The sequence below is a fragment of the Periophthalmus magnuspinnatus genome, chromosome 10 (assembly GCF_009829125.3).
Source record: "Periophthalmus magnuspinnatus isolate fPerMag1 chromosome 10, fPerMag1.2.pri, whole genome shotgun sequence".
NCBI classification, from domain to species: Eukaryota; Metazoa; Chordata; class Actinopteri; order Gobiiformes; family Gobiidae; genus Periophthalmus; species Periophthalmus magnuspinnatus.
In genome coordinates, this window is record NC_047135.1 from 5,881,071 (window position 1) to 5,895,950 (window position 14,880).

Consider the following 14,880-nt stretch of genomic DNA (forward strand, 5'->3'; position numbering starts at 1 on the left):
GTCAATTAAAACTACATTGTTATGTTTGAGGTAAATTGAACACAGAAATCCCATTTACTCAGTTTGAAAAGAAGTAGTAAAACAGTTAACCCGGATCAGTGTCTTGCGCAGCGAATCGCAAATGACACTTAAGCAAATCAACATAACCTCTTGCAATAAAAAATGTTTATGACACACAATTTTGGCTATCCCGTATATGTTACGTAAGTGGAGGACTGGGGTTTGGGGGATTAACTGTTTCTGTTTCATGTTTTAAATAACAAAAGACACATTCAAGTCATATCAGCTGTTAGTTACTTTATAACTGCGCAAACTGTAGAACAACGATTCACTTCTTTCGTTTGGGGGAAAAAAAAAACCCAAACAACAATGCAGATATATGTTTATATCCATGTATAATTTCATGTTACTGTGAATATGTTAGTCGGATTAAACGAACGGTGTGTGCGAGGCACAAAGAAAACAGAAAACGAATAAAACCTTATAATGTATTTACCTCCTCAGATGGCCTCCTCCTGTCAGGCAGCACCAGTGTGTTGGCTTGACTCCCTGGGACTATAGTGGATCCTACGCTCATTCTGGGTCCAACTAACATGTAGCGCTTGTCTCCAGATCTGTACTGGATGCTGTGGCACAGAGTCCCGTCATAGTTTGTGTCCTGTAAGTACTTGGACGAGTAATCAGTGCTAGATTTGGAGCACTGCATTGCAATCAGCACAATGATACTGATAATGAACAGAGCTGAGACCGAGGCCAGAGTTATCATGAGGTAAAAAGTCACATTAGTGTCCTCAGAGTCTTTAGTGGAGCTCTTAACATCAGAAGCTGCAAACGCCTCTCTGGGCTCCACCACTTTGACAAGCACAGTAGCTGTAGCTGACAGGGACACGTTGCCATTGTCTTTGACCAGTATGACGAGTTTGTGCTCGGCCTCGTCTGTCTCTGTCAAAGAGCGAAGTGTCCTGATCTGTCCTGTGTAGCGGTCCAACCCAAACAGACTGTGGTCAGTCACTTGCTGCAGTGAAAACAGCAGCCAGCCGTTATATCCTATATCAGCGTCATAGGCCCTGACTTTAGTCACCAAGTGTCCCGCGTTCACATTGCGGGGGATCTCCTCCACTCCTTCAGCAGAACCGTTAGAGCTGACTGGATACAGAATGACTGGAGCGTTGTCGTTCTGATCCAGAATGAACACGTGCACTGTCACGTTGCTGCTCAGTGATGGAGTCCCAGAGTCTGAGGCCACCACTTGAAACTGGAACGACTTTAATGTCTCAAAGTCAAAGCTTTTCAGAGCTGTGATTTGCCCATTTTCAGTATTAATATTAAGAAATGAAGTCACTTTATTTTCTGCACTTCCATCTCTGTAAATATGATAAGAAATATGAGCATTTTCACCTTCATCTTTGTCTTTAGCCTGAACTGAAAACAGCTGCGCTCCTGCTTCATTGCCCTCAGTGATATAAAAACTATATGGAGTAAGGACGAACTCGGGGCTGTTGTCGTTCACATCTGAAATTACAATTAATATGTTCTTCTCAGATTTAAGTGAGGGCTGGCCGTGATCTGTGGCAGTTATGGACAGTACATACTGTGACTGTGTCTCTCTGTCCAGAGTGGATTTAGTCACGAGTGAATACATTTTGTCCTGTAGGGAAGGAGACAGTGTAAAGGGAACATCTCCTTCTATTGTACATGTAACTTTCCCGTTCAGCCCAGAGTCCCTGTCATTAACACTGATCAGAGCCACAGTAGTCCCCGGTCGAGAGTCTTCAGGAATGGAGCTGGAAAACGAGGTGACTTCAATCTCAGGAGCATTGTCATTCACATCTACTATTTTTATTATTACGTTTTTCTGTGTGGTCAACTGAGGTACGCCTTTATCTGACGCCTCTACTTCAATCTCAATTATATTTTTTTCTTCATAATTTATTTGTCCTTTGACAATTATCTCACCAGTGGTCGGATTAATGTCAAAAAGATTTAACAATCTTTGATTTACACTGTTACTGAATGAATAAACCAACTCTCCGTTTGCTCCTTCGTCTAAATCAGTAGCATTAACCTGTATTACAGTGGTTCCTACTGGCACATTCTCGTAAAGCATCACCGATAAATCACTGCTTGTGAAAACAGGTACGTTATCATTTACGTCTATTACATTTATGATGATCCTCATCTGTCCGGATTTTGGAGGTTTTCCGCCATCTACAGCCGTCAATATAAGAGAATGACGTTTCTCTGTCTCTCTGTCTAACGGTTTTTGTACAATTAATGTTGGTATTTTTCCATCGTGTAATTTATCTTTAACTTCTAATCGGAAATGTTCATTTGCACTAAGTTTGTATTGCTGTATAGAAAACGACCCGCTATCAAGGTCTCTCGCTGCTTTCAGAGGAATGCGCACACCCGGTAACACAGACTCGAAAATATCTAGCGTTGTCTCCAATTCAGGGAAGATTGGAGCATTATCGTTTATGTCCTGCACCTCTACTCCAACGTAATGCACCTCCAGCGGGTTTTCTAACACAGTCTTAAGATTGATTAAACACGTAGAGCTCTTTTCACACACCTCTTCTCGGTCGATCTTACGGCTCACATACAAATTACCGTCTTTCTGATCCACGTGAAAAAGGGACTCTGCAGCACCAGACACAATGCGATACTTCCTGTCTTTGAGTGCACTCTTGTCCAAACCCAAATCCTTTGCTACATTCCCGACAATGGTTCCTTCTGTAACTTCTTCAGTGATAGAATATCTCAGCTGCGCAGAGGCTATTGTCCACAAAGCTGCGGTGAATAGACAGCTGAGCCACCACATTCTCGCGCGCAACGATCTTTGTCCCATGATTGGAAAAATAATCCAAAGTCTGAAAATTGTTAAATACACCAAGTATATGAAACAGATGAAAATATAAACCTAAATCTTTCACTCAATCAACACAATCCACAACGACATCAGCCAACGTTTTTGTTCCCAACAAAACATTGAAGTGGGCAGAACAGATATTTAAGATCAGCCCATAAACCCTGCAATGACCATGTGACAGTGACACCATGCGATATCAAATCATATTACACTGTTATTTTTAGGTAAATCATTACTTAAAAAAAAAAAAAAAAAAAAAAGGAGTCGACTAAACAATCAACGCATATCAGCACCTTGGATAGCGAATCGCAAATGTCACTGAAACCCGTCAAAATAACCTTTTCCACAAGTCTATGTAAAAATATCCAGCCTATTATCTATCTGTTATTTGAGGGGGATCTGTGGGTTATTGGGATTTTGGAAATGTCAATTCATTGAAGATGAGATGAGAAGTTTTGTGTCTTGATTCTAGTGACAGCTTAGAAAAAAACACACTGAAAAGTTTACATCGGCTGGTTAACTCATGGATTATTACAAAAGCAGTCATCACTGTGTAGTTTTGTTCTATGTTGAAAAAAAAAAAAATCACATAAAATAAAATAAATTAAAAAAAAAAGATGAAACTCCAGATCTACTAATCCAGTAAAACATTTTATATTTAAGAATATTCGCTGTGAACATTTAATTAACATCAAAGTAACGGCGTGGTTAAGACAAAAAAGACAATAGCCAAAAAACTAATACCGTTAAAAAAAAAACTATTTACCTCCTCAGAGGGCCTCCTCCTGTCAGGCAGCACCAGTGTGTTGGCTTGACTCCCTGGGACTATAGTGGATCCTACGCTCATTCTGGGTCCAACTAACATGTAGCGCTTGTCTCCAGATCTGTACTGGATGCTGTGGCACAGAGTCCCGTCATAGTTTGTGTCCTGTAAGTACTTGGACGTGTAGTCAGTGCTCGACTTGGAGCACTGCATTGCAATCAGCACAATGATACTGATAATGAACAGAGCTGAGACCGAGGCCAGAGTTATCATGAGGTAAAAAGTCACATTAGTGTCCTCAGAGTCTTTAGTGGAGCTCTTAACATCAGAAGCTGCAAACGCCTCTCTGGGCTCCACCACTTTGACAAGCACAGTAGCTGTAGCTGACAGGGACACGTTGCCATTGTCTTTGACCAGTATGACGAGTTTGTGCTCGGCCTCGTCTGTCTCTGTCAATGAGCGAAGTGTCCTGATCTGTCCTGTGTAGCGGTCCAACCCAAACAGACTGTGGTCAGTCACTTGCTGCAGTGAAAACAGCAGCCAGCCGTTATATCCGATATCAGCGTCATAGGCCCTGACTTTAGTCACCAAGTGTCCCGCGTTCACATTGCGGGGGATCTCCTCCACTCCTTCAGCAGAACCGTTAGAGCTGACTGGATACAGAATGACTGGAGCGTTGTCGTTCTGATCCAGAATGAACACGTGCACTGTCACGTTGCTGCTCAGTGACGGAGTCCCAGAGTCTGAGGCCACCACTTGAAACTGGAACGACTTTAATGTCTCAAAGTCAAAGCTTTTCAGCGCAGTGATTTGACCATTTTCCGCGTTCACGTTTAAAAAGAGCGCCACGTCCTTCTCCTGTCCTGTGCGCGCAATGCTGTAGGAAATATCTGCGTTTTCATTCTTATCTTTGTCTGATGCAGTTACACAGAACAGTGACGTCCCTGACACGTTATTTTCTACAATATAAAAGTACAGAGGGTTTTGTTCAAACTGTGGACTGTTGTCGTTTACATCTAATATCTGAATACTCAGAGTTTTAGTGGTGGATAAAGGAGGCTCTCCACAGTCAGTGGCTTTTATTGTTATGTCATAATTTGACACTTCCTCCCTGTCCAGGAAATCCTTAGTGACAACTGAATATGTGTTTTCTTTATACGAGGGTTTTAGCTCAAAAGGCACGTTGTTTGTTATGTGCGCGATGATTTTACCATTGACGCCTGAGTCTTTGTCTTTGACGCGAATGAGAGAAACTACTGTCCCTGGTTTGGAGTCTTCAGACACTGTGTTTGACAGAGAAGTCACGTCTATTTCAGGTGAATTATCATTGACATCTATGATTTTTATAATGACTCTACATTCACCTGTCAATGGGGGTGCGCCTCTGTCTGACGCTTGAATTTCCAATTCATAGAAATCGTTCTCTTCATAATCTATATGTCCCTTTACAACAATATCACCCGTTTTTTTGTCCAATTGAAAAATATCATATATTCTTTGCTTCAGTGTTTTGGATAGACTATAATCAATTTCTCCGTTTGTTCCTTCGTCTGGATCTGTGGCTGTGAGCTTAAAAATGGACGTGCCTGTTTGTACGTTTTCTTTAACTGTAATTTCATAAATCTCTTGGCTAAAAACTGGTCTATTATCGTTACTGTCAAGAACAGTTATAGTCACATTCAGTGTGCCTGACCTTTGAGGTTTACCTCCATCAACCGCTGTCACCAGTAGAAAATGCTCACTGCTTTTTTCTCTGTCCAGCATTTTTTTCAAAACAAGGAATGGTATTTTTTCACTATTCGTTTCACGAACATTGATGTCAAAATGTTCATTAGCAGATAAACTGTAGGTGCGGACTGAGTTCATCCCTGCGTCAGGATCATGAGCAGGATGCAGCTGGAATCGTTTTCCTAATAAAGTGTGTTCCGCTATTTCTATAGTTTCATTTCTTTTGGGAAAGGTGGGCGCGTGGTCATTTACATCAGTGATTTCTACAACCACATAGTGAACTTCCAAAGGGTTTTCCACCAGAACCTTCAGCTCCATCAGACACGTACCGCTGCCCTGACACAGCTGCTCTCTGTCAATGCGGCCGTGGACGTACAAAGCGCCATTATCTGCGTTTACAGCAAAAATAGCCTCATTTGTTTCAGAAACAACTCGGAACCGTCTCTCACCCAAAGAGGCAACATCAAGACCAAGATCCTTTGCGACATTTCCAACTACAGTCCCGTCCCTCACCTCCTCCGGAACAGAGTATCTGATCTGAGCCAAAGCGCACTGTCTAAAAAACAGCAGCAGAGCTGAACACAAAGCGATCCACGAGCAGATTCCCGGTAAAAAGAATCGTTTTATTCCCATTGTTGTCTATATTCCAATAATATGAAATGTTGGCTATGAAGATGTCGTAGAAAAAGCTACATCTGCAGTAACGCCAAAGACAAGTGGCCACTCCGCTCCAATAAAATGGAAACAAAAGCCTTCGTGAGAGGAGGGACACACTTGGGTAGCTGTTTCTCCGCTGAGTAGTGCCACCTTTAGATCAGGTATGATAGTCAGTATGATAGTCGTTTATTAAATCCAAAGAAACATCGTCAGTGGAAATATGAAGAAATTACTAAATAAACTAAACCACACGCTGTGCACTGTGATAACGACAGTCTTAAAGGGCTGTGGAGTTAGCTTGTGTAGAGCAAAAAAAAACAAAAAAAAAACCAGAACATCTCATTCAGCACCACGGACAGCGGTCGGACCGGGAAGAAAGTTGAAAGTGACCGTGCCAGACTTTTTGAGAGAGCTTTAACTCTGAGCTTTGAAACTACCGAGTCACAACAAAATGTTACCTTCACAAATGGTGTCTTAGAGTTATTGTGTCATTTGAGCCAGCCCAAAACACTTGCAATTATCACGTGACAGTGAAACCATGCAAAATAAATACAACTAATATCGTTAACATGTTATGTGCCTGGTATAGTTTATGTATAGTTTAAATATTGCACGCTCTTGCTTAATTTAATTCAGTTTTATTTACTTTTATTTTATTTTATTTTATTTTGCGCTCCTTTTACAAGAACAAGTTGGAAGGAGAACAGACATATTTCAGCACCATGGAAAGAAGTATTTCAACACTTCCTCTTAGACAAAAGCATATGAACTGAAATAAAGCAGTGACCAATGCCCATTGAAATTATCTTTTATTTCTGCATGTTTTGCAACTGTAATATTCTGTGGCCGCAGTGGGTGATTGGGAGTATAATTTAAGATGGCTGAGGCACTTCCCTCCACTATCAACAGGCTGTACAAAACACCTGCTTCCTTATAGGTTGAAACATGAACAATTATGAATGCAAGACTCTAGTTACCCCTGTGTTTGATTTTATGTTATGCACTTGTGATATAAAGACTGAATACAAAAAAATAAAATAAAATAAAACAAAGAAATAAAGAAAAATGCGCTGACATGGCAAAGATCAAAAGCCGAATCTTTAATAATGCATTTACCTCTTCAGAGGGCCTCCTCCTGTCAGGCAGCACCAGTGTGTTGGCTTGACTCCCTGGGACTATAGTGGATCCTACGCTCATTCTGGGTCCAACTAACATGTAGCGCTTGTCTCCAGATCTGTACTGGATGCTGTGGCACAGAGTCCCGTCATAGTTTGTGTCCTGTAAGTACTTGGACGTGTAGTCAGTGCTGGACTTGGAGCACTGCATTGCAATCAGCACAATGATACTGATAATGAACAGAGCTGAGACCGAGGCCAGAGTTATCATGAGGTAAAAAGTCACATTAGTGTCCTCAGAGTCTTTAGTGGAGCTCTTAACATCAGAAGCTGCAAAAGCCTCTCTGGGCTCCACCACTTTGACAAGCACAGTAGCTGTAGCTGACAGGGACACGTTGCCATTGTCTTTGACCAGTATGACGAGTTTGTGCTCGGCCTCGTCCGTCTCTGTCAATGAGCGAAGTGTCCTGATCTGTCCTGTGTAGCGGTCCAACCCAAACAGACTGTGGTCAGTCACTTGCTGCAGTGAAAACAGCAGCCAGCCATTATATCCGATATCAGCGTCATAGGCCCTGACTTTAGTCACCAAGTGTCCCGCGTTCACATTGCGGGGGATCTCCTCCACTCCTTCAGTAGAACCGTTAGAGCTGACTGGATACAGAATGACTGGAGCGTTGTCGTTCTGATCCAGAATAAACACGTGCACTGTCACGTTGCTGCTCAGTGACAGAGTCCCAGAGTCTGAGGCCACCACTTGAAACTGGAACGACTTTAATGTCTCAAAGTCAAAGCTTTTCAGAGCTGTGATTTGCCCATTTTCACTATTAATATTAAGAAATGAAGTCACTTTATTTTCTGCACTTCCATCTCTGTAAATATGATAAGAAATATGAGCATTTTCACCTTCATCTTTGTCATTAGCCTGAACTGAAAACAGCTGTGCTCCTGCTTCATTGCCCTCAGTGATATAAAAACTATATGGAGTAAGGACAAACTCTGGGCTGTTGTCGTTCACATCTGAAATTACAATTAATATGTTCTTTTCAGATTTAAGTGAGGGCTGGCCGTGATCTGTGGCAGCTATGGACAGTACATACTGTGACTGTGTCTCTCTGTCCAGAGTGGATTTAGTAACGAGTGAATACATTTTGTCCTGTAGGGAAGGAGACAGTGTAAAGGGAACATCTCCTTCTATTGTACAGGTCACTTTCCCGTTCAGCCCAGAGTCCCTGTCATTAACACTGATCAGAGCCACAGTAGTCCCGGGCCGAGAGTCTTCAGGAATGGAGCTGGAAAACGAGGTGACTTCAATCTCAGGAGCATTATCATTCACATCTACTATTTTTATTATTACCTTTTTCTGTGTGGCTAACGAAGCAAGACCTTTATCTGAAGCCTTTACTTCTATAACATACTTTTCCTTCTCTTCATAGTTTATTAAACCTTTGACAATTATCTCACCTGTCTGTGAGTTAATGTCAAATAAATCTAGAAGTCGTTGTTTTACGCTGTTAGCAAATGCATATACTACCTCTCCGTTCAGTCCTTCGTCTGAATCGGTGGCATTAATCTGTATTACAGTCGTGCCTAATGGTAAATTTTCTGTAAGCGTCACCGACAATTCATCGTTTGTAAAGCGAGGCGCGTTGTCATTTACGTCTAGCACGTTCACAACTATTCTCGTTTGCCCAGATTTTGGAGGTTTTCCACCATCTAACGCCGTCAGCACAAGGGAATGATGATTCTCTGTCTCTCTGTCTAACGGTTTTTGCACAATTAAGTTTGGTATTTTACCATCTTCGTCCATATCTGTAACATCTAATCGGAAATGTTCATTTGCACTAAGTTTATACTGCTGTATAGAAAACGACCCACTGTCCAGATCTTTTGCTGCTTTTAGAGAAATCCGCACACCCGGTAACACAGACTCTGAAATCTCCAGCATTGTTTCTAATTCAGAAAAAAATGGTGCATTGTCGTTTATGTCCTGCACCTCTACTCCAACGTAATGCACCTCCAGCGGGTTTTCTAACACAGTCTTAAGATTGATTAAACACGTAGAGCTCTTTTCACACACCTCTTCTCGGTCAATCTTACGGCTCACATACAAATTACCGTCTTTCTGATCCACGTGAAAAAGGGACTCTGCAGCACCAGACACAATGCGATACTTCCTGTCTTTGAGCGCACTCTTGTCCAAACCCAAATCCTTTGCTACATTCCCGACAATGGTTCCTTCTGTAACTTCTTCAGTGATAGAATATCTCAGCTGCGCAGAGGCTATTGTCCACAAAGCTGCGGTGAATAGACAGCTGAGCCACCACATTTTTGCACAGCGCGTTTCGTGTCTCACGATTGGGAAAAAAATCCACTATCTGGAAACTGTTAAAATCACCATAAATAGAAAACTTATCAAAATAGAAAACTAAATGTTGAATTCAATCGACACAATCCACAACGACATCAGCCAACGTTTTTGTTCCCAATAACACAGTGAAGTGGGCGGAACAGAAACTCAAGCTCAGCCCATAAACCCTGCAGTGACTATGTGACAGTGACACCATGCGATATCAATTTAAACTGCATAACTATGTTTGAAGTAAATTGAACACAGAAATCCCATTTACTCTGTTTCAAAAACAAGTAGTAAAACAATAAACCTGAATCAGTGTCTTGGACAGCGAATCACAAATGCCTCTTACTAAGCATATCAACATGACCCTAAGGTATTGTGTGCGTCTGACATGCACTGATTACTGATCCGTCTTCAACTGAGTCGTCCTCGTCAGAAGGAACAGGCAAACTCCACTTGTACAGTTCAGGGATGTTTATTTAGAAGGAGGGAGCAGGTGATATTAACATAATGATTATTACATAGGTAGTTTCGTGTGCAGGTTCGTGTGTGCGCGCATGTGTGTGTGCATGTGTGTGCGTGCGTGTGTGAAAACAAAGACAAAAGTATATATGCATTAGAAACACCGGGAAAACCAATAAACTATACAGCGAAATAAATCAAGAGAAAAAAGTACGTGCTATTAAATAAAGGAACCACAGGTGGGCGCTCAAACGCAATCAATTAACTTCAACGAAAAGCTTCAGTGTTTGGCAAAAAAAATGCAATAATGGTCGAATAGGTAAAACTGTATAAAATGGGTGAATACACAATTTGCAAGTAGATGCAGGGGGAAATACTGGCTGTTGCAAAAGGACGGACAGTGGATGGACACAGCTGAAGCGTTTTTACAAGGTATTGCTCGTGGAGCGCTGTGCTGTATAATAGCGTGACACGTTTGTAAATAAATTATCAAAATAGAACATTCATACCCAATTACAAACAGTACTTACATCATATGAACGCACACAATGCTCATACACACAAGATAAGACAGGATGACCCGCGAACAACAGGAGGCTTCGCCCCTTGCACCGTAATAACACTGCACTGAACTCACGGGCCACAGCCCTTAGGAACTGTAATAATAACAGGTGCATCATGGGTAATGTAGTCAACCGGACTTTTAACGTAATCTCATGCAATACAAATGTTTTTGACATAACATCTTGCCTATCCTGTATCTGTGACGTCTTGTTTTAAATGACAGCAGACACATTCATGTTATGTCGGCCTTTAGTCGCTTTATAACTGTGTAAAGTGAAGAATAACAATACACTTGTTCTATCGTTTCGGGAAAAAAAACATGGCAAATGAAAAATAAATACATAAATTAGTAGATATATGCTTATATTCATGGGTAATTTCAAGTTACTGTAAAGACGATAGTCAGAGGCTAACGATGTGTGCGATGCACAAAGAAAACAGAGAAAGACTAAAACCTTAAAATGCATTTACCTCTTCAGAGGGCCTCCTCCTGTCAGGCAGCACCAGTGTGTTGGCTTGACTCCCTGGGACTATAGTGGATCCTACGCTCATTCTGGGTCCAACTAACATGTAGCGCTTGTCTCCAGATCTGTACTGGATGCTGTGGCACAGAGTCCCGTCATAGTTTGTGTCCTGTAAGTACTTGGACGTGTAGTCAGTGCTGGACTTGGAGCACTGCATTGCAATCAGCACAATGATACTGATAATGAACAGAGCTGAGACCGAGGCCAGAGTTATCATGAGGTAAAAAGTCACATTAGTGTCCTCAGAGTCTTTAGTGGAGCTCTTAACATCAGAAGCTGCAAAAGCCTCTCTGGGCTCCACCACTTTGACAAGCACAGTAGCTGTAGCTGACAGGGACACGTTGCCATTGTCTTTGACCAGTATGACGAGTTTGTGCTCGGCCTCGTCTGTCTCTGTCAATGAGCGAAGTGTCCTGATCTGTCCTGTGTAGCGGTCCAACCCAAACAGACTGTGGTCAGTCACTTGCTGCAGTGAAAAACAGCAGCCAGCCGTTATATCCGATATCAGCGTCATAGGCCCTGACTTTAGTCACCAAGTGTCCCGCGTTCACATTGCGGGGGATCTCCTCCACTCCTTCAGCAGAACCGTTAGAGCTGACTGGATACAGAATGACTGGAGCGTTGTCGTTCTGATCCAGAATGAACACGTGCACTGTCACGTTGCTGCTCAGTGACGGAGTCCCAGAGTCTGAGGCCACCACTTGAAACTGGAACGACTTTAATGTCTCAAAGTCAAAGCTTTTCAGAGCTGTGATTTGCCCATTTTCACTATTAATATTAAGAAATGAAGTCACTTTATTTTCTGCTCTTCCATCTCTGTAAATATGATAAGAAATATGAGCATTTTCACCTTCATCTTTGTCATTAGCCTGAACTGAAAACAGCTGTGCTCCTGCTTCATTGCCCTCAGTGATATAAAAACTATATGGAGTAAGGACAAACTCTGGGCTATTGTCGTTCACATCTGAAATTACAATTAATATGTTCTTTTCAGATTTAAGTGAGGGCTGGCCGTGATCTGTGGCAGCTATGGACAGTACATACTGTGACTGTGTCTCTCTGTCCAGAGCGGATTTAGTCACGAGTGAATACATTTTGTCCTGTAGGGAAGGAGACAGTGTAAAGGGAACATCTCCTTCTATTGTACATGTCACTTTCCCATTCAGCCCAGAGTCCCTGTCATTAACACTGATCAGAGCCACAGTAGTCCCGGGCCGAGAGTTTTCAGGAATGGACCTGGAAAACGAGGTGACTTCAATCTCAGGAGCATTATCATTCACGTCTACTATTTTTATTATTACGTTTTTCTGTGTGGCCAACGAAGCAAGACCTTTGTCTGACGCTTCCACTTCTATAATGTATTTTTCCTTTTCCTCATAGTTTATTAATCCTTTGACAATTATCGCACCTGTCTGTGAATTAATGTCGAATAAATTAAATAGACGTTGTTTTACGCTTTTACTAAATGCATACACCACTTCTCCATTCGCTCCTTCGTCTGAATCAGTGGCATTAACCTGTATTACAGTTGTACCAATTGGTACATTTTCTATAAGCGTCACCGATAAGTCGCCGGTAGAAAAAACGGGTGCGTTATCATTTATGTCTGACACATTTACAAATATTCTTGTTTGCCCAGACTTTGGGGGTTTTCCGCCATCTAGTGCCGTCAGCAGAAGTGAATGACGTTTCTCTGTCTCTCTGTCTAATGGTTTTTGCACAATTAATGTGGGTATTTTACCATCTTCGTCCATGTCTTTAACTTCTAATCGGAAATGTTCATTTGCACTAAGTTTGTACTGCTGTATAGAAAACGACCCGCTGTCTAGATCTCTCGCTGCTTTAAGAGGAATCCGCACACCCGGTAACGCGGACTCTGAAATCTCGAGTGTTGTTTCCAATTCAGGGAAAAATGGTGCATTGTCGTTTATGTCTTGCACCTCTACTCCAACGTAATGCACCTCCAGCGGGTTTTCTAACACAGTCTTAAGATTGATTAAACACGTAGAGCTCTTTTCACACACCTCTTCTCGGTCAATCTTACGGCTCACATACAAATTACCGTCTTTCTGATCCACGTGAAAAAGGGACTCTGCAGCACCAGACACAATGCGATACTTCCTGTCTTTGAGCGCACTCTTGTCCAAACCCAAATCCTTTGCTACATTCCCGACAATGGTTCCTTCTGCAACTTCTTCAGTGATAGAATATCTCAGCTGCGCAGAGGCTATTGTCCACAAAGCTACCACGAAAACAAAGCTGATCCACCATCTTTTTGCACAGCGAGTTATGTTTCTCATGATTAGAAAAACAATCCAACAATGGAAAAGTGCTGAAATCACCATGAATAGGAAATACGTCAATTTAGAAACCTAAATATTGTAATCAATCGACACAATCCACAACGACATCAGCCAACGTTTTTGTTCCCAATGAAATAGTGAAGTGGGTGGAACAGAAACTCAAGCTCAGCCCATAAACCCTGCAGTGACTATGTGACAGTGACACCATGCGATATCATTTTCAACTACATGCTTACGTTTATAATAAATTGGGGGAAAAAAAAAAAAAAAAAAGAAAAAAAAATCAGTTTCAAAAAGTAGTTGTAAAAGGAATAAACTTTGATCAGAACATTGGACAAAGAATTCCAAATGTCTCTTCAGCGCGTCAGCATATCCTCTTGAATTCGTTCTCGTCACACTGTCTTGCCTATTATTTATCCATTATTTTAAAATGAAGTTGTGGTGACAACTTAATACTTTTAGTTCCTTGTAATTAAAGCACGAATTACTGCAAATACAAAAATCGACTTCTATTAATGATCACTGTGTAATTGTATGCTATGTGAAAAAAAATAAAAATAAAAATAAAAAGTAAAAAGCAGTCCAGGACACAAAACAATCCACAAATATGGTTTTATATTAATGGATCAACTGAAATCGCTGTGAAGACGACAGTGACAAGAACCTGAAAACCTTGAAATGCATTTACCTCCTCAGATGGCCTCCTCCTGTCAGGCAGCACCAGTGTGTTGGCTTGACTCCCTGGGACTATAGTGGATCCTACGCTCATTCTGGGTCCAACTAACATGTAGCGCTTGTCTCCAGATCTGTACTGGATGCTGTGGCACAGAGTCCCGTCATAGTTTGTGTCCTGTAAGTACTTGGAGGTGTAGTCAGTGCTGGACTTGGAGCACTGCATTGCAATCAGCACAATGATACTGATAATGAACAGAGCTGAGACCGAGGCCAGAGTTATCATGAGGTAAAAAGTCACATTAGTGTCCTCAGAGTCTTTAGTGGAGCTCTTAACATCAGAAGCTGCAAACGCCTCTCTGGGCTCCACCACTTTGACAAGCACAGTAGCTGTAGCTGACAGGGACACGTTGCCATTGTCTTTGACCAGTATGACGAGTTTGTGCTCGGCCTCGTCTGTCTCTGTCAATGAGCGAAGTGTCCTGATCTGTCCTGTGTAGCGGTCCAACCCAAACAGACTGTGGTCAGTCACTTGCTGCAGTGAAAACAGCAGCCAGCCGTTATATCCGATATCAGCGTCATAGGCCCTGACTTTAGTCACCAAGTGTCCCGCGTTCACATTGCGGGGGATCTCCTCCACTCCTTCAGCAGAACCGTTAGAGCTGACTGGATACAGAATGACTGGAGCGTTGTCGTTCTGGTCCAGAATGAACACGTGCACTGTCACGTTGCTGCTCAGTGACGGAGTCCCAGAATCTGAGGCCACTACTTGAAACTGGAACGACTTTAATGTCTCAAAGTCAAAGCTTTTCAGCGCAGTGATTTGACCATTTTCCGCGTTCACGTTTAAAAAGAGCGCCACGTCCTTCT

General features: G+C 42.1%; 4 protein-coding genes and 1 pseudogene across 4 annotated transcripts in view; all 5 read right to left on the minus strand.

Moving 5' to 3' along the window:
• The window catches only part of LOC117377224 (protocadherin gamma-A1-like), a 35,849-nt gene extending 26,222 nt beyond the window's left edge, over positions 1-9,627 (minus strand). Inside the window, exon 1 of the mRNA XM_055224834.1 lies at positions 7,134-9,627. Coding sequence (XP_055080809.1) covers positions 7,134-9,458 — 2,325 coding nt within the window. The 5' untranslated portion in view covers positions 9,459-9,627. The remainder of the gene's footprint in view (positions 1-7,133) is intronic.
• Positions 1-14,880, minus strand: part of LOC129456592 (protocadherin alpha-8-like) — a 104,208-nt gene that overhangs the window by 26,222 nt on the left and 63,106 nt on the right. The gene's annotated exons all lie outside the window — the stretch shown is intronic.
• LOC129456612 (protocadherin alpha-8-like) lies at positions 3,561-5,993 on the minus strand. Its single transcript, XM_055225015.1, has one exon. The coding sequence runs from the start codon at positions 5,991-5,993 to the stop codon at positions 3,561-3,563; it is 2,433 nt and encodes an 810-aa protein (XP_055080990.1).
• LOC129456141 (protocadherin alpha-6-like) lies at positions 10,968-13,335 on the minus strand (annotated as a pseudogene).
• Positions 13,952-14,880, minus strand: part of LOC117378040 (protocadherin Fat 4-like) — a 6,707-nt gene continuing 5,778 nt past the window's right edge. The window contains exon 5 of the mRNA XM_033974580.2: positions 13,952-14,880. This exon is cut by the window's right edge and continues 1,479 nt beyond it. Within this exon, the coding sequence (XP_033830471.2) occupies positions 13,952-14,880 (929 nt within the window).